Here is a 26,233-nt window from a genome sequence, read left to right as displayed (position 1 = left end):
ATAAGAGATACCACTATGCCAATAAAGCTTGGAGAACATTCTACACTATAGCCTGGGTTCCTGTGCCTACAACCCCCTCATGTACTTGGTCCTGTGCCTGCCCTCCAGGCTGAGATTGAGTGTGATAATTAATTTTGTGAACTTGATGGGGTTTAGAATCTCTGAGTGTATCTGTGAGAGAGTTTCTACATTGGGCTAATTGAGGTGGGAAGACCCACCTTGAATGTGGGTGGTACCATCCCTGTGACCTGGAGTGCTAGGCTGAATAAAAAGGAAAAATCAAGCTCAGCACCAGCATTCATTGCTCTCTGCTTCCTGACTGTGTGTGCAATATGATCAGCTATTTCGTGTTCCTGCTGCCACACTTTCCCTACCAGGATGGACTGTGTCTCCTAGAACTGTAACCCGTTGAGGCAGTTTCTTCAAGAAGACCATTGTAGAGATGGAGGGGCCTAAAGTTGTGAGGAGGAGGTGCCCATTGGACAGAGAAATGGGCGGGTCAGTTTGCTCAGATCAGCCTCCAGGCAAAGTCAGTGAGACTTTCATTTTGGAGCCACCTTGGGAAATCATCAGTTGAAGCTCATCTCCAGAAGAGGTGGCATCCCATAATGGTGGTGGTCCTGGTGATTGTGCTCTGCATCAGGTTTCAGAGAGACATGGAGCAAACTATTCACCCAGATAGCACTGGCACAACTGTTGCTGATGGCCACTGAGGGAAGTGTCCTTGTTGCTCCCTTTGCCCACATCTTTTGTTGTTGTTTTTTGAGGGTGCTTAGTCTAGTCCAGGCTGACTTGGAACTTGTTCCGTAGTCTCAGGCTGGCCTTGAACTCACAACAATCCAATCTTCCTATCTCTCTGCTTCCTGAGTGCTGGGATTTAAGGCATGTACCACCATATCCAGCTTGCCCACATCTTTACATTTTTCTTCAGTATACTTTTTGACGTTCTGAGGGGAAAGGCATGAAAAATGGTAGAAAATATACCACAATCTTGAATTTCATTGTGTACTGAGCTTTGATGATGTGGGCAGGTTAGAGCCTGTGTCACTTTTTATTTTTATTTATTTATTTATTTATTTATTTATTATTTTTTAAAATTTATTTATTTATTTATTTGAGAGCGACAGACACAGAGAGAAAGACAGATAGAGGAGAGAGAGAGAATGGGCACGCCAGGGCTTCCAGCCTCTGCAAACGAACTCCAGACGCGTGCACCCCCTTGTGCATCTGGCTAACGTGGGACCTGGGGAACCGAGCCTCGAACCGGGGTCCTTAGGCTTCACAGGCAAGCGCTTAACCGCTAAGCCATCTCTCCAGCCCTATTTTTATTTATTTATTTTTGGTTTTTCGAGGGAGAGTCTCACTCTGGTGCAGGCTGACCTGGAATTAACTATGTAGTCTCAGGGTGGCCTTGAACTCCCAGTGATCCTCCTACTTCTCCCGAGTGCTGGGATCAAAGGCGTATATCACCATGCCCGGCTAGCCTGTTTTCCTCATAGACCCATTCTTGTCTTGATAGTTTCAGAATTAGATTGGAAAAATGACTGTGTGGTTGTGTATTATATGGGAAATCTGTGATGTCACATAACATAAAATCCCCCAGCTTCAGGGCATAGTTCACTGATTTGTGACCAGTGTGCAGATGGTTCCTGTGACATAGCCATCCCTCTGACTGCTGCCTCATGCCTATCCCAGCCTGACTTGGAGGCTATTTCTTTATCTTCAGAAAGTCACTACCACTACCTCCTTGGGAATGTATGATGTAGACTTTATGTTCTGTGTCTGGCTTCCTGCCCTCAACTATTGAGTCCACCAGTAAGTCAGCCAGGTGTGCATATCAGAGGATCATCTCTGTCATTCTTTACAGGGGTACTGTGATGGTTGTCTCTAAGTCTCTGGAAATTTGGGTGTCTGGTTTTAGCCATTATGGCCAGAGCACCTTTAATCACTTGCTGACATGTCCCTTGTGGACATGCCTTTCAGTTTCTTGTGGTTGAAGATGGAGGGAAGAAGTTGTTGGGTGGCATTGGTGAGGATATAGTTAACTATTTAGTAGACTGCCAAAGGTTTTGCTGTCTGTAATTTTTGAAAATGTATGTTGGGCCAGGCGTGCTGGCACATGCCTTTAATGCCAGCATTGAGGAAGCTGAGATAGGAGGATGGCCGTGAGTTCAAGCCAGCCTAGGAGGGCTACAGAGTGAATTTCAGGTCGGCTTGAGCTAGAGTGACACCCTGCTTCAAAGAAAGAAAATGTATGTTGGATGTAGGATTTAAATTTCATTTTCTATAATTATAAAATTAATATCCCTGAAAATTTGAAAACTAGAAAAAAACAATTACTGGGCTGGGAATGTGGCTCACTGTTGAAGGGTACTTGCTTGCAAAAATCTCTACTCTTGGCATGTTCATTCTAAGCCTGTTCTTTTATACTTGTCTCCCATATTAAAATCAGTCTCTCCCTCTCTTTTCACTATTTTTTCTTTTTCTCCCTTTCTCTTTTTCTCCTTTCTCTCCATCTCTTCTCCAGCTGTGTGCCTCAGACCTGCCTCAAGCTGCTGGAGGTCTTTCTGTCTCTAAGTGCTGGGATTTCAATCCTACATCACCAGTTGGGGATGGTGTACTTTCATGTGGGGAGTTGTAGTCGAAAGCCACACCCACACAGTATCTGCCATTGACATGTGTTTTCACATAGAGTCCCGTGATTTATAAGCATATAAGGACAATAAAGTCCCCTCGAGGCTCCACTGGTCATGGCCCAGCTCCATCATAGACTTGCACTCTGGCCTGCCCTTCCAGCAGCTGGGGCTGCTGCGTTCTGCAAAGTGCTTCTTTCAGTGGCACCATTTGTAAGTTGTTTTCAGTCTGAATATTGTGACAATTGCAGACCTTCTGGTCAAAAGTCTTTACATTTTCATTGTGGCATATTCCGGAGGCAGTCTTTGTGCAGAGAATGCTGACACTGCTCTAGTGGCAGAAGGCAATAGCCATCGTCTTGTCTTTTCTAGGTCACAGACATTGATTTTGTCTATTGTTTTCTGGCCATTTGTGCCCCATGGGTGGTTTTCCTTGTCCCTTATTGCTGTTTGGGGGTAGAGTGGCCTTCTCCTTGGTATTGATTTGCAAATTTGAACATATGGCGTTACCCTGTTGCTGCCTGGGCTCTTCTATAGGATGCAGATGACTACAGCAGACCTGACAGGATGGGGAGGACAGAGGAGGATCATGTTCTAGGTGACTCTAGGAAGACTAGGCAGAGACCCACAGAAACAGTGGTGGGGATTCTGAGCTGAGGACATAGCAAACACTGTAGTCTGGAAGAAGTTCACTTGTGCCAGCACATGTACAAGGCTTGTGGGACCTCAGAGACCATTGAGAGTCTGTGAGTAGTCAGAGTACGATGTGGGTCATGTCATTATTGCAGTGGCCACACCCTCCGGCTTGCTCTCAGCCTCTTTCGCCTCTTAGCATTCTTCAGTGGATTCCTCATCTTGGAGGCCCTTGCCAGGTGCCAGCTTTTTAGACTCTAGGACCAAGAACTGAATGTCTGTTGTAAATGACCCAGCCCAGGAAAAGGACCAGATGAGCTCTGGACCTGGGTCCAGGAGTGACCTGAGCAAACTAGGGTTTAAATAGGCACCATCTGGCCAAGGACCAAGGCTGATGGGCAGGTGTCAACCAGGTGGTGTGCAGGTGACATGCCTGGCCCTGACTGGCTGGTGAGATACTAGATGGTGCTGGGTCAGCCCATGTCTTGCAGCTGGTGGGGCAACTAGCCAGTGGAGGAACAGTTCCCTGTCTTCTCAGGTTCACCAGCCTTCTGTCACTGTGTCCACCAAATCATCCCTCTTACAGAACAACCAGGACTGACGAGGCCTGGGGGCTGCCCTGGGCTTGTCCTTCACTTGGTGTTTGTAGCAAGACCAGGACAAGCAAGGTGCTGTGCTGACCTCACATGTCAAGGCCCACTTGGTGGTTTGTGCTTCACTCTTGTTGGTGCCCGACACAGTTGTGGGGGGTGCGGCACCTACCACACTGCACGTAAGAAGCTGCTCTGCCAGCCCTAATGTGCTCACTGACCAGCCGCAGTTCTGTGACAGTAGGCCTGGGCCTCCCCATACCTGCAGTGGTGCTCTGGATGGGCTGGGGCTGGGACCGTGACCAATCCTCAGAGGGGAAACTGTGGGTTAGGAGCTCTTCCATTTCTCTTTGGTAGGCTACTTTTCTGGATCTCTCTCTCTAAAAGTCTATTTCTCTATATTTGTAGATCTTAGGTTTTGTCGTTGTTCCCCCCCCTCCCCGCCCCCGCCCAACGAACATACAAAAAACTCCCAAGAAGGTCACTGTGGGAGCTCTCTGGTCCTGCATATAACGTGGAGAGGCAGGACTTAGAGGTCTCATTGCCCAGCACTCCCAGAAGAGCAGACAGGCTCTCACCAGCTCTGCTCCATCTGGCTAAACTTGTCTTTAGTAGCTGCTGCCTTCCTCCTGTGTGGGACTTCCCTCCTTCCTGTGGGACTGAGCTGAGCTAAATTTTACAGCTGAGGTTTTTATACCAGCAGGCAGGGTGGGGCAGCTTGACAGGGCCAGCTATTGCCCTTTCCTGGCTGCCTGCATTCTGGGCCCATGTAGCTTGTTGATAGGCCAATGGGGTGTGACTGGTAGGGTCTCACAGACCTCTGCTGTGAGTGGACTTGGCTTTGAAGCCTTTGGAAATAGCTGTATATGTGTGGCCCACTTGCCACAGCTCAGGTGAGCATAGAACCTGGCTTCTGTCTCCCTAGCACATGGCATGTCCTGGCCATGAACACACACAAATCCTCCCCCTTCCCAGGGCCTCCTAGTAGTTGCCAAGTGGGAGCCTTGCCTGGAGGAACCTGAATGCGAGTGTGGGGAAGGAAGGAAGGAAGGAAGGGAGGGAGGGAGGGAGGGAGGAAGGAAGGAAGGAAGGAAGGAAGGAAGGAAGGAAGGAAGGAAGGAAGGAAGGAGGAAGGAAGGAAGGAAGGAAGGAAAGAAGAGGAGCTGAAGTTCCTACGTACCCTGCCCTCCTGTGGTTGTGGCAGGAGCCGGGCCAGGCAAGATGACTAGGCAGGCTCCTACAGCTTTTTTAATTGCTTGATGTCTGGCTTGACATGAGCTTGAAACAGGAGGATTTGAGTGGTATAGGCTTCTTTTCTCTGCCTTCTAAATTTGTTCTGGAACTCTAGTCTTGGCCCGGCTGTAACCTGCCTCCTTCCCTTGTGATTGGGCCAAGCAGCACTTTCTTTATGACCTTACCCTGCTTCTCTTTCTTCCTCACCTCAGCAGGTGATGGGCCTCCAGCTTGGCCCTTGTAAAGACCCTCTTGTCACCTGAGGGTCTTCCTGACTTGTGCAGCTACATTCCAAGAGTGCCAAGCATGTAGGGTGCTCCCTTTGCCTGCTGTTGAGGCTGAGGTGTCCAGGCCTGCTGTCCGGGTGGTTTAGGGGTACAGTTCCCAGCAGTTTCTTCTCTGTTCCTTCCTCATTGCCCTGGTGCAAGAGGGAAGGAGAGGGTTACTGCCCCTTAAAAGAAAATGGACTTGCCTCCTGTGCTAGGCACAAGGCTGGCTGGTGAAGGGCGGCACAGTCCTGACACTAGGAGCATCACTTGGGCTATGGGGTGTATATAAGCTTGCCTCTCTTCCCTGTGCACTCATTCCCTCCAGGCTAGCCAATGGCAAAGGTTCCAGCGTCAGGTTGCTAGCACAGGGGACCTTGGAGGGCAGCCTTGGACATTAGGGTTAGTCAGACTAGTACAGGGGAGAACCTAACCCAGCACCTGACTCTCTGCCTCAGACATTCTTGTGACTCCATCCTGGTTACACCTGCTTGATGACTCCATTTCCCTGTGACACGGCTGCCTGTGAGCCGATGCGGTTTGAGGCAGTGACTTCATAGTTAGGAGCTGAATTCAACTGTTTTAAGTATGGCTGTTCGGATGCAGGACGCCAGTAGACATGTTTACATTGGGGATTGTAGTCTGGAGGGAGCCCTATTGTCTCTCTAACACCTTTATTTCCTTCCTTCTGTCTGTGAAGACATACAAAGCTATTTGTTACCATGAAATATTTCATAGAAGAAACCCTTGATAAGGAAGGGGCAAATCTTTGCTGACGGAGCTTAGTAGTAGCATGTGTGAGGTCCTGAGTTCCATCCAAGCACCACCAAAAAGAAAATAAAAAGTATGTCACATAAATTGGCCACCATCCCACATTACCAACATATTCATATGTTCCCAGAGCTCCCACCATGTGTCTCACAGTGACCCTTCTCAGCCCCCAAAGGAGCTTGACTGTTCCAGACTTTAAGTAGACCCTCTGTGCTACCCCCCCATTACCACAGGTTGTCCCCTGGTGGAGGCGATACTAAGTTCCCCTTTCTCCTGGAGTGTGGCATTCTGCACACCTTGGTCAGCTTATTTAAGAAGTACAATGCCTGTTTACAAAAAGTCAGCTATTTAAGGCATATACCTGGGCACATCCTGACAAGCTGTATGTATGAGTGTGTTCATGAACCACACCCCGGGGGCGATGCCGAGCAGTGAGTACCGTAAAGCTGTCCCTGGACCTTGCAGCAACTGCATTTTGTTTCTCTGGAGTGTCATAGAAAGGGGCTTCTGGTGTGCCTCGATTTCCATATCTGGTATCTCTTTCAGTGCAGGGCTGCCAAGGTTGGTGCTTGCTGTGCCTTTTGTTCCTGTGGTTGCCAGGAGCCCACACCTTGTATAGATGGAGTGCAGGTCAGCTAACCTTTTCACCTGCTCAGGGTGTTTGGTGGTTCTCAGCAGTTGAGGGCGGTGAAGCTGCTGCAAGTACTCACAGTTCCCACTGTGCTGGCCTTCCGAGGGAGGGTGGCTACTTAAGTTTATGCGGAACACCTGAATCAAACCACCACATTCTGCCCCTGGTCCCCATAAACTGATAACCATACTTGATATTAAATACAATACATTCATTCCAGTTTTTTGGGGTTTTTTTTTTTGTTTTGTTTTGTTTTTGTTTTTCGAGGTAGGGTCTCACTCTAGCCCAGGCTGACGTGGAATTCACTATGGAGTCTCAGGGTGGCCTCGAATTCACAGCAACCCTCCTACCTCTGCCTCCCGAGTGCTGGGATTAAAGGTGTGTGCTACCACGCCTGGCTCATTCCAGTTTTATCAATTCCAATTATGTTCATACATGTCCATAGTCCCAGATCTTTTAAGTGAGCCATAATACCAAATAAATAAATAATAAAAAGTAATGGCACAGAATAAATATTCACATTGTAAAAGATGGCATTGGGCATAGCAAAGAAATATTCAACCAATCAAGACTTAAACAGGGCAAACATCAAACTTTGTAGCTCCAAGTCCAGCAACTCTAACCAGTGACAAGTCTCTGGAGTTCCAGTTCTGCCTCTTCAGCTAGGGCTACTTACAGTCTGGTGCAGGCAGCTCTCCTTGGCAACCATCTCATAGTTCTGGCATCTCCATTGGGTCTCCACTGCAACCCATGGTTCATCTTCATGGCTCCATCGGATTTATACGCAGACAATCCAACAATCCTGCTTCATACTGCCCACGGCCATTTCCAAAACACAAAACCATGTTGCAACTTCAGTGACCCTCTCTTTCCTGCATTTGTTATACTTCAAAATACCAGGTGGTCTACCAAGTTGTTAATCCAGCAGGAAATAAAGCAGACTGAAGAACAGGACACTCCTTCAGCATTTAGTCCCCTTCAAAAGACTCTGCATTCATCCTGTTTTCCCAGTGCAGGTCAGCTGACTCTCTCAATGGTTGTAATCTCTCAAAAAATTGCAGCTGAACTGACAGCAGTTTGGGCCTAAAGATTTTATTTTTCTGTGTCCTTCTCACAGCAGTCCATTTCTACACAATGCAACTCCACACAAGTTCAAAGGACATAAGCAAGCAACGCAGCAAGCCTCTCACACAAACTGCTGCTAGCCCAATCTAGGCAAAGCTCTTTCTCACCCTCATAAGCTAAATTTCATCATTTGTAGTTCTCACTGCATTCAGCTCTTTCAACTCTGACCAGAATAGTCCATCAAGCTGTACTTACAGCAGGTAAGGTGTCTCTTAGGCCAGAATTTCAAATTTGTCCATACTCTTCTTGCAAAGCAGTTCCAAAAGGCCAAAAGCCATACAGTCAGGTTTCTAGCAGCAGTGACCCCACTCCTGATACCAGCTTTACTGTTGCAGTCAGGTTCACACTGCTGGCAGAAGACACCTGACCAAGAGCAGCTTGCGGGAAAAAAAGGTTTATTTTGGCCTACAGACTTGAGTGGAAGCTCCATGATGGCAGGGGGAAATGATGGCATGAGCAGAGGGTGGACATCACCTCCTGGGCAGCATCAGATGGACAACAGCAAGAGGAGAGTGTGTCAAACACTGGCAAGAGGAAGCTGGCTACAACACCCATTTGCCTGCTCCCAACAATATACTGCTTCCAAGGAGGTTTCAATTCCCAACTAGCTACCAGCTGAGGACCTAGAATTTAGAACACATAAGTTTATGGGGAACCCTTGAATCAAACCACCACACCAGCCTATTAGGTAACAGGTATTTTGAAGTACAAATGTTCTTAATTTTTTCTTTGGAGGCAGGGTCTTACTCTAGTCCAGGCTACCTGGAATGCAGTGGCCATCCTCCTACCTCAGCTTACTGAATGTTGTGATTATAGGCATGTGGTGAGTGCACATATATGTGCAGGTGCCTGGGGAGGCTATGTGTATGTATGTTGAGACCAGAGCTTCAGATGCCCTTCTCTGTTGTTCAGCTGCCTATTTCCTTGAGATGGGGTAACCTAAGCAGCTGTGTTTTGATCAGCATGCCCCAGTGATTCTCCAGTTTGCATCCTGTCGTACCTCCACCCCCCAAGGTTACAGATGTGTGTAACTATTCCCAGCTTTTTATGTGTGTTCTGTGGAGCCAAACTTGAACAGTTTCAGGTATCCCAGGTTCTCATGCTTAAGTGGCAAGCACATTTATAACTGTTCAGCCATCTTCCCAGCCCAAAATTTTCATAATTTTGATGAGGCCCAGCTCACCAGCTTTTTCCTTTATGGGCTGTTCTTTGGTGGCTGCTTGTCCTGGGTAGAGGACCAAGTGTTGATCTTGTTCTTCCTAGGCCATGTGTATCTGTACCTCCATTGTACCATTTCTTCTGACTACAGCCGGATCCTGGGGTTGGCTATTAGTGCTTGTGTTTATTTCTGTCTTTTTCTTACTGGGATCACAGGCATGAAAGAGGTGAAAGTAGGCGGATCAGAGAGGAGTTCTTATACCACCATTGGACAGGCTAGCTGTTACACAGGCTGTGCTTTGAGCTTTCTGAATCTGTTCTCTGAAAGGCCTCTTTGCACCCTGCTTGGACCTGGGAACAGCAGCTGACAGGTGCTATGTTGGGACCCTCCCCTTTCTATATGATGGACTCGGCTGCTCAGGTGACCTGAAGCCTTGTGCTTCTTGTGCCTCCATCCTCTGTGTTCTCAGGCTGCCCATGTCCCTTAACTCACCAAGTAGAGTGGCTTCCTGCCACCCAAAGTCCTTCAGTGCAGCCAACCAAACTGGGCACCAGGAGTTGAAGGTCACAAGAGTACTCTGGTGCAGATGTTGTTTGAAGGCCTTAGAGACGAGGCTGAGGGGTCTCTTGAACCCCCACCCCCACCCCAGCTGGAAAGATATAGCCCCCAAAAGGACTGTGGGCACTGTGGAGGTAAACCACAGATTGCCTCACCTCCGCCAATTGCCTCTAGGCCTGTGGAGATGAGCTTGCACAGAGACTGGTGGGGGACTTCTCCCTCCAGGAGCTCCTCCTCCTTTCTGGCAATGGGTGGGCACGGCTTGTCTCTGCCCAGCCTTGGCTGTCTGGTGGTGCTGCCTGTGAGGTGTAGTCTCTATAGCTCAGGAAGGAGAGGAGAGCTGCTATGTCCAGCAGAGTGAGCAGAGAATGACAGGAGACTGCACTTGATCACTCAGGAATTATTCCTGAGGGCCTTCTCCCCAGGTGTGCGGGTGGTGAGAAACCACTCCTATATCCTGGCCAGGTGTGACCATTGGCCATCAGGGGCCTGTCATGTCCCTGCTTCTTCCTGGCTGACTAGGAACTGCAGGGTTGGTGGAAACCAGCATTGACTTGACCCAGGGCAGCTCACTGAACTGTTCAGGATGCCTGGAGAGGACACTGGCTTTCATTAGGGACCTTAGGGTCAGGGTAGAATGGCCCTAGTCCTTTGCTCTCTGTAATGTGGACATGCTGGGCTCTTTGATGGCATGAAAGGCCATTTTTTTTTGGCAGTAGGAAAGACCTATTTCCATTTGCTCTTCCAGTGGCAATTCTGTGCAGAGAGGCTGAGGTGCCCTCACTGTACACATGTCTGTTGCACTTCCTGGTCATGTTCCCTCCATCCATTTACTTACCCACCCACCCATCCAGGATCTCACAGCTGCAGCTGACATGATAGCCAGGTTCCATTGCTGCCCATGCCTGCACTCCAGCTCAACGCTGAACAGTGTAGTCTGGAAAGCAGGCCTCGTTCCTGCCCTTGGAACAAGACTTTCTGCTTTGGAAAGAGGCTGTAGCTGCCTGGGTTGGAAGGTGGGGGAGCCTACAAAGACCAGAATGTGCAGAACCAGTCATGTGCCTCACAGCTGCTGAAGAAGCGCCTGTCTTGAGCATGGAGTCTTCCTGCCTAAAAGCTCACTGAGAAAGACATCATTACTGTACACATGTCTGTTGCACTTCCTGGTCATGTCCCCTCCATCCATCCATTCACTTACCCACCCACCCATCCAGGGTCTCACAGCTGCAGCTGACATGATAGCTAGGCTCCATTGCTGCCCATGCCTGCACTCCAGCTCAACGCTGAACAGTGTAGTCTGGAAAGCAGGCCTGCAAACCAGCCATAGATACCCACGGCACACACAGAGAGAGGTGCACAATGAGATCTCAGAGGCATTGGTAATGGTGGCTTTGTCTCCAGAGTCAGAGACTGGCCTAGGATCAAAAGTCTTGCCCACTGTCCCACCTGAACAAGACATTTGCGCTTATCAAACTCACACTCTCCTACCTGAGAGTTTTGTAACACAAGAAGTGTGTGTACCTATCATTGAGAACAGATCATACTCATGACATCTGACATTGTAGTTCTTATATCATGACCCCACCCTGTCTGTCTTGGGGTTTGGTTGTAAGTCTCTAAGCTTTGGTGTGTCTGGTCATATCACGAGGACTTGGGAAAGCTGCTCTCCAAACACTGCTGCATGTTTCCTTGACAGGGTGGGATTCACTTTGGATTTCAAAAGGATAGTATCCAAAGGGATCATAGTAAGGTGAACAACTATGGATACTCTTTGTTTCCTAGCTCACACTCAACTCCACTGCCTTCTAAAATGATTTAGAAGTGGATTTGCTCAGAGACTGTGTCCTCTGTGCAAATTGCCCCTATGTAAGATAGATGCCTTTTCTCAGACACTCCCAACACTTTCTGATGAAATGTCTGGTCACTGGTCCCATTTTTCCAGCTTCCTGAGATTTGTTTCAGTATGTTTGAAGTGTAGATTCAAGTAAGGCTCATCTCATACAGGGCAGTTGGGTGACCGACTTTGTGATCCTGTATTTTTTGAGAAAGAGGCAGAGAGAGAGAGAGAGAATGGTCCCACCAGAGCCTCCAGTCACTATGAACAAACTCTAGACACGTGTGCCCCCTCGTGCACATGTACAACATTGCACACTTGTGTCACTGTGTCTGTCTTTGTGGGACCTGGAGATTTGAACAGCAGTTCTTAGGTTTCTCAGGCAAGCACCGTAACCACTAAGCTATTTCTCCAGCCCTAGCTTTGTATTTTAAGGTAAATGTAGACCCACAAGACATAGATGGTATACAGAGTCCTGTCCCTGATGTTAGCCTCTCATAACTGAAGTGAAAAATGTCAGACCAGCTAGCCACATTGGCACACTGTCCCTCCACCAGTGGGGCTCTGTTTCCTCAGTCCACTGTCCTCTGGTTCCCTCCTCTTCCCTTTTCCATGATATTTCTGTGTCCACATTTTGTGCACTGCCCCTTGTGATACTGTTTAGTGTTCCTCTGCTGATGTTCAGATCAGGACATTGTATCAACTATCTTCCGATTCTTTTCATTGGAGGCCAAGCTGCTCTGTGAGCTGCATCCTTCCAGCCAGGAGTGTGTCACAGCTTGAGGTCTTCTGTGGCATTGGAGGTTTCCATTGGCCTTTGCCTGGACTCTTTCTCTTCTTATTGGGCCAGTAATGTCACTGGAGGGCCTGCCCTCAGACCTAATAATCTAACCTAATCACCCCCCAACACCACAGTGCTCAGGCATCCTGCTTCAGCTTGGGAATTTTGAAAGCAGGACAGACACTGAGTCCACATCAGCATTGTGACATACAGCACTATTGAAGTCCTATGGAAGTATGGCTTCCTTTCTTACATCTACAGTACACTGTCAGAGAGCTTCCTTGTCATGTCCATTGACTACAACACCTTCTGTGGGTAACTAACAGTCTGTAGCTTCCCCTTGTCTTTTCCTCAGCTTCATCTACCACTTTCTCTCAAGTCTTTCTTTTACTTACTCCCTCCCTCCCTCTCTCCCTCCCTTCCTTCCTTCTTCCCTTCCTTCCTTCCTCTCTTGTTCTTTCTACAAGCTTATTGTTTTAGAAAACCTGATACATGTACGATGACAATCACACATCTCAAGCATCTGTTAGGCAGGTGCCATAAGCTTGCATTCCCCTGTAGCTACCCCCGCTTCCCCCATTAGACACAGTAAATCCCACCATGTGCTCTCAGGTCAGCCCTGTTCCTTGCCACTTCCTCTCCCAAGCGCCAGCTTTTCTGACTTATTTTCATCAGTCTAATTTGGCCTATTCTTTTTGTTGTTGTTCTTTATTATCTTTTTTCCTTTGGTTTTTTTCGAGGTAGGGTCTCACTCTAGCCCAGGCTGACCTGGAATTCACTATGTAGTCTCAGGAGACCTCAAACCCATGGTCATCCTCCTACCTCTGCCTCCCTAGTGCTGGGATTAAAGGCGTGCACCACCACACCTGGCCCTGTTGTTCTTTATTTTAAAAAGTTAATGATTTTATTTTAATCTTTTCTTTAGCACTGGTTAACCTGCTGTTGGCCCTGTTCTATAAAACATTTATATGGTGGGCTTTTTTTTTCCTTTCTGTAAATGGACTTTTACTGTTTCTTTAAGAAGTTTCTGAGTGGGGCATAGTGGTTATCCCAGCACTCAGGAGGCAGAGGTAGGAGGATTATTATGAGTTTGAGGCCACCCTGAGACTACATAATGAATTCCAGGTCAGCCTGAGCAAGAGTGAGACCCTACCTCGGTAAACAAAACAAAACAAAAAAATAGTTTCTATTTATTTATTTATTTATTTATTTATTTATTTATTTGCAAGCAGAGAGAATGAGCACACCAGGTCCTCTAGCCACTGCAAATGAACTCCAGATGCACATACCACTCTGTGCATCTGGCTTTATATGGATACTGGGGATTCAAACCTGGGTCATTAGGCTTTGCAGGCAAGTGCCATCTTTCCAGTCCTCTGTTTCTCTTTATTTTAATTTATTATGCTTTGAGAGAGAGAGAGAAAGAGGCAGAGATTGAGAGAGAGAGAGAGAGATGGAGAGAGAGGGAATGGGTGTGATAGGATTTTCAGCCTCTGCGAGTGAACTCCAGACATGTGCACCCCCTTGTGCGCATGTGTGACATTGCGCATTTGCATCACTGTGCATCTGGCTCCGTGGGACCCGGATATTTGAACATTAGTTCTTAAGCTTCACAGGCAAGCACCTTAACAGCTAAGCCATCTCTCCATCCCCCTCTGTCTCTTTTTGAGTGCACTTTGCTCATTGTGTCCATGGCTTCCTCCAAATCTGTAATTCACTTATTGTCATAGTCCTGAAAGTCTTTGTTACTTCTAGTATCTCATTTCTGGTCTTGAACTCATTATGTAGCAGAGGCTGGCCATGAACACCTGATCCACCTGCCTCTGTCTCCCTGATGGGATTACAGATATGTGCCACTATGCCCACCTTGACATGTTTAGATTCCTATAACCATTCCCACAGTCAAGATCTAGATCATCCATCTTCCCCTCACTGTCCACTGCCTTGAAAGGTAGATCTGTCCCTCTGTTTTCAAGATTGCCACATAAACACAGTTACATACTTTGTAGGATTTTGAACTGACTTCCTTCACTCAGTGATACCTGTGAGACTCGTCCAATTGTATTAACAGTGTATTTCCTCTTATTGCTGAGTAGTATTCCATTGTGGATGCATGTCATAATTTATCCACACAAAAGACGTAGGTTGGCTTAAGTTTAGGACAGTTATGAATAGAGCTTCTGTGTCCAGGATTTTGTGTGGACATAGTTTTCATTTCTCTAGGTCAGATGCCCAGGATAGAGGTGGCTGAGTTATAGCCAATTGCATGCTTAGGATACCTTCAGACTGCATAGTGGCTGCCCATTTTACATTCTTACCAGCAGCATAGAAGTCCAGTTGTGCCACATCCTCATCAGCCCTTGGTGCTGTCAGGATCTTTATTTTAGCCATTCTGATAGGTGTTGCTGTGGTTTGAGTGTGTCCCTCAAGAAGTTTAATCTCTACCAGGGCCGTTAAACAGTGGAAATCTGACCATGGTGTTCAGAGGCAAGGCCTTGGGTGGGTGATTGGATTAAAGAAGACCCTGAGCATAGAGGGCCATGACTGCATCCTGGTAGCCAAATAAGAAGAAAGACCAGACACTCACACATGTACATTCCCTGTCTCCTGTTGTGGTGCCCTGTGACACTTGGAACTCAATAATCAAGATGACAGTCATCACCGCTTCTCTATAAAATTAACCCAGCCTCAGGTAAGTCATAATACCAAAACAAAATAGACTGACACAGATACAAAATGGTCTAGAAGCTATTCTTTTTTAAAATTAATTTATATTTTATTGACAACTTCCATGATTGTAAACAGTATCCCATGGTAATGCCCCCCCACACTTTCCCCTTTGAAACTCCACTCTCTATCATATGCCCTTCCCCTCTCAATCAGTCTCTCTTTATTTTGATGTCATCATCTTTTCCTCCTATTTTGATGGTCTTGTGTAGGTAGTGTCAGGCACTGTGAGGTCATGGATATTCAGACCATTTTGTGTCTGGAGGAGCATGTTGTAAGGAATCCCACCCTTCCTTTGGCTCTTACATTCTTTTTTTTTTTTTAAATTTTGTTCATTATTTATTTATTTGACAGAAATAGAGAGAGAAAGAGAGACAGAATGGGCGCGCCAGGGCCTCCAGCCACTGCAAATGAACTCCAGACGTGTGTGCCCCCTTGTGCATCTGGCTAACGTGGGTCCTAATCAAGCCTTGAACCGGGCTCCCTGGGCTTCACAGCCAGTGCTTAATGGCTAAGCCATCTCTCCAGCCCTCTTACATTCTTTCTGCCACCTCTTCCTAGATGGAACCTGAGCCTTGGAAGGTGTGATAGAGATATTTCAGTGTGGAGCACTCCTCTGTCACTTCTAGAAGCTATTCTTGATGTCCTCTATTGTGCATACTCAGTTCACCCTCAGGTCCTGGTACTTCCGTTTCTACAGTGTGCCTTGTGTGAGTTCTTTTCTGCCAGCACCACACGGTCTAATGTGAAAGCTTCTGGTCTGGATTCCCTCTCATCCTGTCCCCATGAGTGTGTACCACAGCCAGAGGGACCTTTGTGTGTATGGGGGAGGGTGTATGTATGTAGGGGTGTGTACATGCCATGATGCTTTGTGGAAGTCAGAGGACAAATTCAGGGGTGTCAGTCTTCACCTTCTACTTTGAGATGGGATCTCTCTTATTGTTTTGCCGCTGTGAATGCCAGGTTAGCTGGCCAGTGAGCCTTGGGATTCTCCTAACCTTGCCTTCCATTGCTGTAGGTGAGGTGCATTGGTACTATAGATGCATGTGTTAACTGTGTTAGGTTTTATACGGGTTCAGGGGATTCGAAATATCGCTAGGCTTGCATAGCAAACCCTTTTAACCACTGAGCCATCTCTCCAGCCCCCAGAGAAAGATTTAAGGAGCATAAATAAATTGGATCATGCTGTGACTCCAAATAAATCTTTTTTGATGGTTTTTCATTCTGATCCCTTCCCAGGGTTTTAGGCCTTGTACCATGTAACCTGACTTTCTGTCTCTAGCATCCCATACCACTGGTGCTGAGAGGGTCTGGCCTCTGTCTTTTCCTCGGCTGGCCAAGTGCTCAGTGTCTGCACACACTCCTCCCTCCTCACTCACCTGGCGGTGACAGTGTAGTGCCCCCCCCCCCTTTACAACTACAGCATGTGTGCTCTCTTTTGTTCATTTGTTTACTGTTTTTAGCTTTGTAAACTGACACATAATGATTGCCTGTGAATACAGAGTGCCATTCTCCCATCATCCTTGGATCTGTTCCCACTGGCTTTCTCTCTTCTCCTGGTTATGGGTGCATGTAGGCTGCATTTTTCTGCTTCTTTACACACCCAGCACCTTCTCACATGCTAGGTATCATGGTGGATGTTCTACTCCACAGGCACTTACCTGTGGCTGTGCAAAACCACTTTCTTCCTGAGAAGAGAGAGGTGCTGTGCAGTGGAGGCCTGGGAGGCAGCCCAGTAAGAGCTCTGGCATAGGAACAAGTCATATGGATAGTTGGGGCCCTCGGTGGGCCCACAGCCCCTGTCTTACTCTGACAAAAACATGATACACCCCAACCTGATTCCCACCTGCTACCTCCGTGGAGGAGCACTGCAGGCTCTGACTTACCAGTACTGGTCTCTGGAGTGTCAGGAAGCATGGGAGTGTGGCTCCCTCCTCCCCCTGGCCCCCTGGCCATGGTGAGGCTCACTGGGTGAAGCCTCTCCCTCTGATGAACCCATGTTTACCACTCTTGCTGCGGTGGGCCCAAATTGAGGTATGTGGGAGCAACCTCTCTCAAGCATGTGATTTTCAGGACTTGGTGGTCTTTGTATAGAACAGTCATAAAGAAGAAGCCTGGGTACTCAAAAGAAGGTGTACTCATACTTTGGTGGCAGTGGCCCTGGCTAGTGGTCCTCTTCCACATGGGCAGCCCTGCCTAGACCAGCACATTGCCCTACATACCCTCCATGAGCCTGCTGGTTCTGTTCCCACCGTTTGTCTGATTGGAAACCCACCTGGTGTGAGAGCAGCCTGTCTCTACAGGGGCTGGGGTGGCCTCTCTGTTCCTGGTGAGAGGTGCTGCCTGGTCTGCCTGCTGGTTGCCTGGTTCACTCAGCGGAACTAGGATCAGGTCAGGGGTACTGTCAGCCAGGCGGCATGGGAGGGCCTCAAGGTATGAATAAGGCCTTCTTGACAGGCCCTTCTACTGCTGGAGCCATCCTGTCCCCTCCCGTCTGTCTTGCTTGGCCCCACCCTGTCCAGCCAGCTCTGCACCACTTTGAAAAGGCAGTTCAGAAGCTCCCCTGTTTCACCAGCCTGGGCGGCCCTTGCTCCTTAAAGGGAGCAGCTGTTTGTCTCTGCAGAAGTTGTCATTGGCCTAGAGCGAGGGCGGAGGGCACTTCCGAGGGAGGGAGGAAAGGAGGGAGGGAGCTTGGAGCAGCTGGCCTTGCCTCCATTTTCCCTCCCCAGCTCTACGTTCCCCCCCACACCATGCTCGGAGAGCACTACAGTCTGCCTGCAGACCGAGCTTTGCTCAACCAGCCTCCTAAAACTGGACTCCGCTGCAAAATGGTGCTTCAGGCCGTCAGCAAAGTGCTCAGGTAACAACAGCCTGCTGGCAGGTGGTCTACCCAAGAGGCAGTTCACTGTGGCCCTGGCTGCTGTGCTTTGCTGAGCTAGGAAGGCAGGGGGTGGGTTTGCCATACCTGGATCCTGGGGTAGCTGACATAGCCCCGGGTCAGCCTGGCAGCTCAGCTTGCCGTGTGCACTGCTTAGGAGCAGCTGTCAGTACTGGACCTGTTTACTGTGTGGGCTGTCATAACTTCTCTGCTGTTTATGGGAGGGAGCCTTCCAGGAGGAAAGCACCCACTCAGCACCCCTGAAGTGCTTGCCCCATTCTGAGCTCACTGCCTCTTCCCGGCTGGGAGTCTTTCCTTGTCCCCTCCAGTATCTGTTGGGCAGCACTGGTTCCACCACCAGCAGGTATGTCTGGCACATTGTTGCAGCCAGTGGTGTTCCTTGTGCATGGGCTTTGACTGTCTGAGACAACGGTGACCTGGAGCCTGTTCTCCAATGTCCTAGTCCAGGGAAGTGACATGGTCTTCCCGAGTGCCTGGAGCAGGCTGGCTGCTGTAGGGACATTGCCAGAAAAGCTCCTTCTGAGTCTTCCTAGCTTCAGTGGCACCTTCCCCAAGCCTGGAGGGAAGGAATGGGTGTGGTGTAAGAGTGTGTTGGTGCATATCCTGCAATAGTTTCAGTGGACCTGGAGGAGTGTGTGTACATGAGATGCTGGCAGGGTGACAGTTTCAAGGAAACATGGGGCTGTCTGCTTTGGCCCTGAGGGCAGGAACACTGACACAGGTGTTTCTCAAAAAGTGTCGCACTGGGAATCCAGTCGGGTTTTCTTCGGTGCAGGAAATTGTGTTTCCATGTCATCACCCAGATGTCTGAGCGGGGAGGACCCACAGGGGGTGCAAGCAGGAATCCAGAGCTAACCAGCTGATAGTACTAGGAGGGTGTGAGGCTTTGGAAGAGTGTGGGCAAGCTAGTGGCATCATCAGTCCTAATTCAGAACGTATCTGACATAAGTAGTGTGTAGGTGACCATGCGTGTGTTCACTGTGCACACACCAGTGTTTCTGTGAGCATGTGGTGTTAGTGCACACACACCAGTGTTTCTGTGCATGTGAGGTGTCTCTGCACATGCCAGATTTCAGTACCAGCTCCAGGAAGGATAAAGGTGGCAACCATTTGCCTGTGACTTCTAGCTACAGAAGTCCCAGCCCACCTGGAAGTCAGGGTCCAGACTGGCCGCCAATCACATCAAGTCCAGTGGGGTTGAAGGAGCACTTGGTCGGAGGCTCATCTCCGAAGTGTCTGTGTCCCTTTCTCTGCTCTTTGTTCTTCAGCTGAGTGGTCTCCTATGGGTCAAGGATAGACTGGGTTGGTGAAGTGCTGACATCGAGAGGAGGGCTCTTGTGACCCTCTCTATGGTTTCTGGCCAGCCCAGTCTGCAGTGAGGTGGTGCTGTGGGACCCCGTGGGGCCAGGAAGATCTTCTTTCCCACCATGCCCCTGAGGCCATGCAATGGGAAGCCAGGTGAGGGAGAACATGATGCAGAGGTGTGTTTCCCAGTGTTAAAGTACCCAGGCCCAGACTTGGTAGTTGTGACAGAGTGAGCAGAAGTGAGTATCTCCACACACACCCAGTCCCACAGCGGGACCTGTCATCCCTGCTGTTGAAGGATGGGGAGCCTGGGAATACTTGACCCAGGACCAAGGGTCCTGCTGTCCTGAGGACTCTGACACTTGACCTGACAAGGAGTATGCAAATCTCTAGCAAGATGGCCCACACCACACTCCTCTTAGGTTTTTAAGCTGTACTCTGCCTGAATAGTTATGTTTCTCAAGGCCTGGCCTTATGTCTCAAAGCCCTTTATGCCCACCCCCTGCCCAGTGTTAACCTCTGCCTCCTTGTTAACCTGGGTGGGGTGGGCAAGTGTGGGAGGTAAGCACCCTGTCCATCTCTCCTGAGGCCCCAGGTGATCACCTTGCCCTCCTTCCATGCTGTGCTGCGCTGCGCTGTGCTGTGCTGTGCTCTGCCAGGGACTTTTTCAGTTTAATTTTTTTTTTTTTTTATGAGGAGAGAGGGAGAGAACTGGCACTCCAGATCCTCCAGACACTAAAATTGAACTCCAGGTGCATGTACCACCTTGTACACATGCGCCACTTTGTATGCGTGCGTCATCTTGTGCATCTGGCTTACGTGGGTTTTGGGGAGTCAAACCTGGGACCTTAGGCTTCACAGGCACAAGCGCCTTAACTGCTAAGCCATCTCTCCAGCCCTTTACCAGGGAGTCTTAAAACCCCTCCCATCCTCCTCAGGGCCTCCGTCCTCTCCACTTCCTGTGTGTGTCTCCTGAGTCTGTGCACCCTCTCCTGCAGAGCCTTGCTATTTGGGCATCTATGTAGCAGAGCAGGACGGTGGCCTCTGGGGAGGATGCTCCGGAGAGCAGTCACCAACACAAGTGTCTTTCTGGTGGCAGAAAGGTGCCACTGGCCTGGCTCCTACCTCAGCACCCACAGCTACCCCTACTCTGTAACTAAAAACTTCCAGCCTGGAAACAGAGGTAAGAGGATCACCATGAGTTCGAGGCCACCCTGAGATTACATAGTGATTTCCAGGTCAGCCTGGGCCAGAGTGAGACCGTACTTCCAACCTCCTCCCTGGCAGCGCAGATGTCACAAAGATTCATTCTTTTAAAACGTCTTTTATTTATGTGCTTGGGCACATGTGTGTATGTATATGGGGGAGGGTGCCAGGGTCTCCTGGTGAACACCAGACACATGTCACATTGTGTTTGGCCTTATGCCAGGGAATTGAACCCAATCTGACAGGCTTTGCAAACAAGCACCTTTAATGCTGAGCAAGCTCCATAGCCCTCACAAAGTTGCATTGTTTTTTAAATATACTTTGTCTATATCTATAGCATTTTATTTTAAAATAGTCATGGGTTACAGAAATTGCTTTATGCTAATCAAAATAACTAAATAATATACATTCAAAAGTCCTTTATTAGATCAATGTACAGATACCTAATGTACAGTTCATTCTGTTTTTAAAACCTGCAAGTTTCTTTTGCTTCTTGGAGGTCAGGCATGTCAACCAGGGTGTCCCTGCCAGACAAGCACTGATTTATGTCTGATGCCAGGGAGGCCAATGGGCAGTACCATGGGGTGTGGCCATCTAGAATAGGGAGAATAACACTTGATGGGCTCGTAGAGGATCTGGGCAAGCTGGTCATGTAAACTGGAATCATAGCAGGTAGACAGAGCCTGCCTTAGCCTGGGAGATATTCAGGGGTTGTCTGTTCTTTCTCCTAGATAAGAACAGAAACCCTGCCAGAGAAACTGGAGCTGTTCCCCAGGAGCCTAGTGACCTAGCTGAGCCCCCCTGCTCCAGAGAAGAGAGAGAAACTGGGGTTGGGAGGCATCTGACATTCTGCAGAGGTCCCTCAACCAGCACCTGCCAGGTCCTTCCTCAAACAGAGGCTGTCCCTGTACAACCTCTCTGTCCGGTTCCCCAGGCCACAGTGGGAGAAAGCCCTTTGACTGGAATCTATAGAAGCTTGGGCCAGCAGGGGACTGAGCACTGGAGCCTGGCCTGATCCTGTGTGATGAGGACAGAGTGAAACAGGGAAGGCTTGTGCCTATAGCAGGTACCATTGTCCAGCACGGTAGCTGCTTGCTGCCTTGTGACTTTGCCCTGAGCCCCTTGTGGCCAGTCATAGAACCAGACATTCTGGGCATTATCCTTTCCTTGTTCCTCTGAGAAACAGAGACAGAGGGTGGCCTCAGCCTAAAGGTTAAGCCCTAATGCCAGACTTGGAAGCTGTTGTGAGGACTGGATGCTGTTTGTGGGGCAGACTTCCCAAGTGTGTCCTGAGAGCTGTGCCCATAAGCCCTGATGATGGCTGGTTCCTACTGACAACTCTGCCAGGCCATCCTGTCCCCAATTCCCATAGCTTGCAGATGACATGGCTTTTAAGCCACAGAGCATGGAAAGGGGTTGGCAGTGTGCCCCCCACTGTAGCCCTCTGCTCTGGTCATTACCCTCCCATGGAGCTAGGTTCAGTGCCTGCGGCTGGTTCAAGTGGGACTTGGCCTGCAAGATAAGCCGCACAGGAAGAAAATGTGAGTCTGGTGGTCCCAAGCAAAGCTTTTGCTGGTGCCAGGCTCAAGCCCTGCTGCGGCCAATCCCACATGCTAAGCATTAGATTCCTGGCTAGTCTCCACTTTCTAACTGAGTGGCATGTAAACTCAACACACATCAGTAGTCAAAGTCAAAGAAGTGTTGGGTGGGACAGTGTGCCAAAGACACTGGCTGAGCCCTTTCTGGGGCCTGTCCTTGTCTAGCTCCTGGAAAGGCTAGAGACCGCACTCTCAGGTCCAGAAGTTGAGGCAGGGGCCCTGAAGTACCTGCTTTCTGTGTGGTGTATCCACTCCTGACCATGGACCCTGCAGACCTCCATGCTTCCTCTTGCAGAGCTTCTGCTATGTCAAGGATGCCAGAACTAGGCCTGTCCCCTGTCTGTCCCTGGATCTCTTGGCCCTGCCCGGGACGCTGAGTGCACCTTGCCTTTTAAGGATAGGCTTTGCCATGAGAAGCTGAAAGGAAAACATTTTCCTGGCATCAGGAAGCATTTTTCTTTCCCCTTTTTCTTAAATAAACTACCAGCAGCTTTTCAGAACAGGAAAGGAAAGCACAGGTCATAGTCAGAAAGCTAGAAAGACCTTTCACCCCCCACCCCACCCCACCCCCGTGCAGCTTCCCAGGGCCCTGGAGGATCAGGACACAGAGCCAGGCCAGACTGCCTTCTGACGCCATGCTGTGTCTGTGGACCAGGAAGACAGGTGCCAAGCCCGTGCCTGGCCTGAGGCCAACACTGCCTTCATCTAGACAGCCAGGGGTACCCAACAACCTAGAGGGGGCATAGAGGGAGGCTGAGCCCAGGCCACTTTATGCTAGCCCTTTGCCTACCCTGGTTGCAAGAAGGCCTTGGCAAACAGAAGTTCTGCCTTTAGCACCATATTCTTCCCTGCGAGGTGCCCCTCAGCCGTGTGGAGGAAAGCTGGCAGGCCTCTGGAGGCTGCTGCCAGGACAGGGGACCCCCTTGCTGGATCTGCCTCCCTGGCCTTCTGTGTTCTCATCAGCAGCCCCTGAGCAACTCTGTGTCTTACAGTGGGTAATCTCACTGGAAGGGAATTGTGTGCCCTTGGCCCACCAACCCTCCATAGGAGTGGAGCTCACTTGAAGGCCGGCACCTCCCAGGTAACCACTTCTTGTAAGTTTCTAACCCAAGGTGACTTTTTTCTGGCCAATGGCTTCATGCCAATATGGGCACCCTGCATTTTAAGTCATTGTGTTTATCACTCACAGATTTGCTTGTCCAAATGAGAACAAGAGACTAACCCATGCTATGGGAATGCTCACCATGGTTCTCATACTTCTTCCCCAGGACCACCATTCCAAAGCTAAAGATGTCAGAACCCTGTGTGTATGCCAGCCAGCACAGCCTAGGCCCTCACCAGTGCTCTTGAGGTCCTCCGAGATCAGATCAGCAAAGGAGCCCCTGCCTCTGACATCTTTGGGTTATGGGATCCCTGCCCAGAAGAGCCAGTCAGCTCTCCATTGTGTTTGACTGACAGGTCATCTGAGACCATCTGCAGGACCCCGCATGCCCATCCTTGAGGAGCTCACTGGGGAGCTTCTGCTCAAAAAACCTCCTCCTAGACTGTTAGCACAGACTTAGCCACATGATACAGATGGAGACTTCAGTGTTCTTCGCTTGTTTCCAGTTGACCTGGCACCCCTCAGAGAGCACAGGCCAGCTGTCACTGCTGATGGGCATCTAAGCAACACCCTATCTCATTGCTTGCTTAGAAGTGTGTTCACCAACAAGCCACAGGCACCTGGGCATCTTATTGTTACTAGTGTTTGGGGAACAGCTTGGCCTGGAAGAACTGACCATATGTAAGCCACAGCATATACTGCTCCATGGACATAGGGTCTCATGCTTACTCTATCCAAGTGAAAACAAGACATGGAGAAAAATTGTTTAGGGCTGGAGAGATGGCTCAGTAATTAAAAGTACTTGCTTACAAATCCTCATGGCCTGGGTTTGATTCTCCAGTACCCATATAAAGCCAGATGCATAAAGTGGTACATGCATCTGGAATTTGTTTTCAGTGGTAAAAGGCAATAGTGTGCCCATTCTTCTCTCCCTGTATCTCTCTTCTCTCTTTCCCTCTCTGTTTATAAATAAGTAAATTTTAAAAAATGGTTTAAACAAATACTTAAACACAGTTGTACGAAAAATAACTGTTTTTCAAAACAGAGTAGGAACTTAGCAAGGAGTCCTGTGCAGCCTGGTTTTGGGGATAGTGTTACAGTCAGGTTCACATTGCTGGCAGAAATCACCCCATGAAGAACAGCTTTCGGGGGGGGGGGGAGGTTTTATTTTGGCTTACATATTTGGCTTACTTGAGGGGAAGCTCCATGATGGCAGGGACAATGATGGCATGAGCAGAGGGTGGACATCATCCCTTGGCCAACATAAGGTAGACAATAGCAACAAGAGAGTATGCCAAACACTGGCATGGGGAAACTGGCTATAACACCCATAAGCCTGCCCACAACAATACACTGCCTACAGCAGGCATTAATTCCTAAATCTCTATCAGCTGGAAGCCTAGCATTCAGAACACCTAAATTTATGGGGTCACCTGAATCAAACCTTCACATTCCACCCCAGTTACCATAAACTGATCTCCATACATGATATAAAATACAGTGCATTCAGTCCAACTTTAAAAGTGCCCATAATTTTTATCAATCCTAATGTTCAAACATTCCCATAGTCCAAGATCTTTTAACTGAGCCATACAAAAAATTTCCCCAAACCCATAATGACACAGAATAAACATTCATAATGCAAAAGATGGCACTGGGCATGACAGAGAAATATTCAGCCAATACAAAATTGAAAACAGCCAGGCCAAACATCAAACTCTGTAACTTTATTTTATTTTATTTTAATTTTTTTGTTATTTTTATTTATTTATTTGAGAGCGACAGACAAAGAGGGAGAGGAAGAAGGAGAGGGAGAGAGAGAGGGGGGGGAGAGAGAGAGAATGGGCGCGCCAGGGCCTCCAGCCACTGCAAATGAACTCCAGACGCGTGCACCCCCTTGTGCATCTGGCTAATGTGGGTCCTGGGTAGTCAAGCCTTGAACCGGGGTCCTTAGGCTTTACAGGCAAGCGCTTAACCACTAAGCCATCTCTCCAGCCCCAAACTCTGTAACTTTTAAGTCCAACAACTCTAGCCAGTGACAAATCTCCAAGTCCCCAAACTCTAACCAGCAGCAAGTCTCTGGCATTCAATTCCATCCCTTCAGCTACACTACTCACAGTCCTGGAAAACTTCATTGGGGCCAGCAGCTTTCCTTAGCAGCCACCTCATGGTCCTGGCATCTCTGCTGGGTCTCCACTGCAAGCCACAGTTCATCCTTATGGCCCCATGGGGTCTCCATGCAGGCATCCAGCAAACCTGCTTCATACTGCCCATGGCCATTTCCAAAACATAAGACCGTGTTGCAAACTCAGTGACCTTCACTTTCCTGCATGTCTTATATTTCAATACCAGGTAGAGTGCCAATTTTGTTAATCCAGGGGGGAATAAAGCAGACTTTGAAGAACAGGACACTCCTTGAACACTCAGGTTCCTTCAAAAGAGTCTACATTTCTTCCTATTGCTCCAGTGCAGGTCAACTGGCCCAGTCTCAGTGGTTGTAATCTCTCAAACAATTGCAGTAAATGGGCATCAGTTTAGGCCCAAAGACTTTTGTTTTGTTTTGTTTTTTGAGGTAGGGTTTCACTTAATCCAGGCTGACCTGGAATTTACTATGTAGTCTCAGGGTTTAGGCCCAAAGATTTCATTTCTTCTGTGCCATATCCCTCTGCTCACACCAGTTCATTTTTACACAAAGCAACCTTGCACAAGTTCTCAGGACATAGGTATGACAGCAAGCCTCTCACACAAACTGCTAGCCCAGGCCCAGCAAAGCTCTTTCTTACCTTCACAAGCCAAACCTTATAGTCCATCATTCTTATGCACTGAGGTCTTTCAACTCTGACGAAATAGTCCATCAAACTGTACTTACAGCACTGCAAGCCATCTCTTAGGCTGAGGTTTCAAATCTTTCCACATTCCTCTTGAAATCAGCTCCAAAAGGTCAAAGCCACACAGTCAGGTGTCTAACAGCAGATGACACCACTCCTTGGTACCAGCATTACTGTTGCAGTCAGGTTTGCATTGCTGGCAGAAATCACCCCACCAAGAGCAGCTTTTGAGAAAAAAAAAAAAAAAAGAGTTTATTTTGGCTTACAGACTCAAGGGGATGCTCCACAATGGCAAGGAAAATGATGGCATGAGCAGAGGGTGGACATCATCCCCTGGCCAACATAAGGTGGGCA

At 48.7% G+C, this 26,233-nt stretch overlaps 1 protein-coding gene across 3 annotated transcripts in view; it reads left to right on the top strand.

Annotated features, from left to right (window-relative positions):
• Mob2 (MOB kinase activator 2) overlaps window positions 1-26,233 on the top strand; it is a 64,449-nt gene that overhangs the window by 26,628 nt on the left and 11,588 nt on the right. For 2 of the 3 annotated variants that reach the window (XM_004654193.3, XM_045158574.1), the window contains exon 1: window positions 17,689-17,801. The exons of the other annotated variant lie outside the window; for it this stretch is intronic. In XM_004654193.3, coding sequence (XP_004654250.1) covers window positions 17,692-17,801 — 110 coding nt within the window. In that variant the 5' untranslated portion in view covers window positions 17,689-17,691. Of the gene's footprint in view, window positions 1-17,688; window positions 17,802-26,233 lie in introns of those variants that run through there. 3 annotated transcript variants of the gene reach the window in all.

Source organism: Jaculus jaculus, chromosome 1 (assembly GCF_020740685.1).
Source record: "Jaculus jaculus isolate mJacJac1 chromosome 1, mJacJac1.mat.Y.cur, whole genome shotgun sequence".
Classification (NCBI taxonomy): domain Eukaryota; kingdom Metazoa; phylum Chordata; class Mammalia; order Rodentia; family Dipodidae; genus Jaculus; species Jaculus jaculus.
The sequence above is the reverse complement of the archived record's forward strand: the minus strand, read 5'-3'. Positions and strand labels throughout refer to the sequence as shown.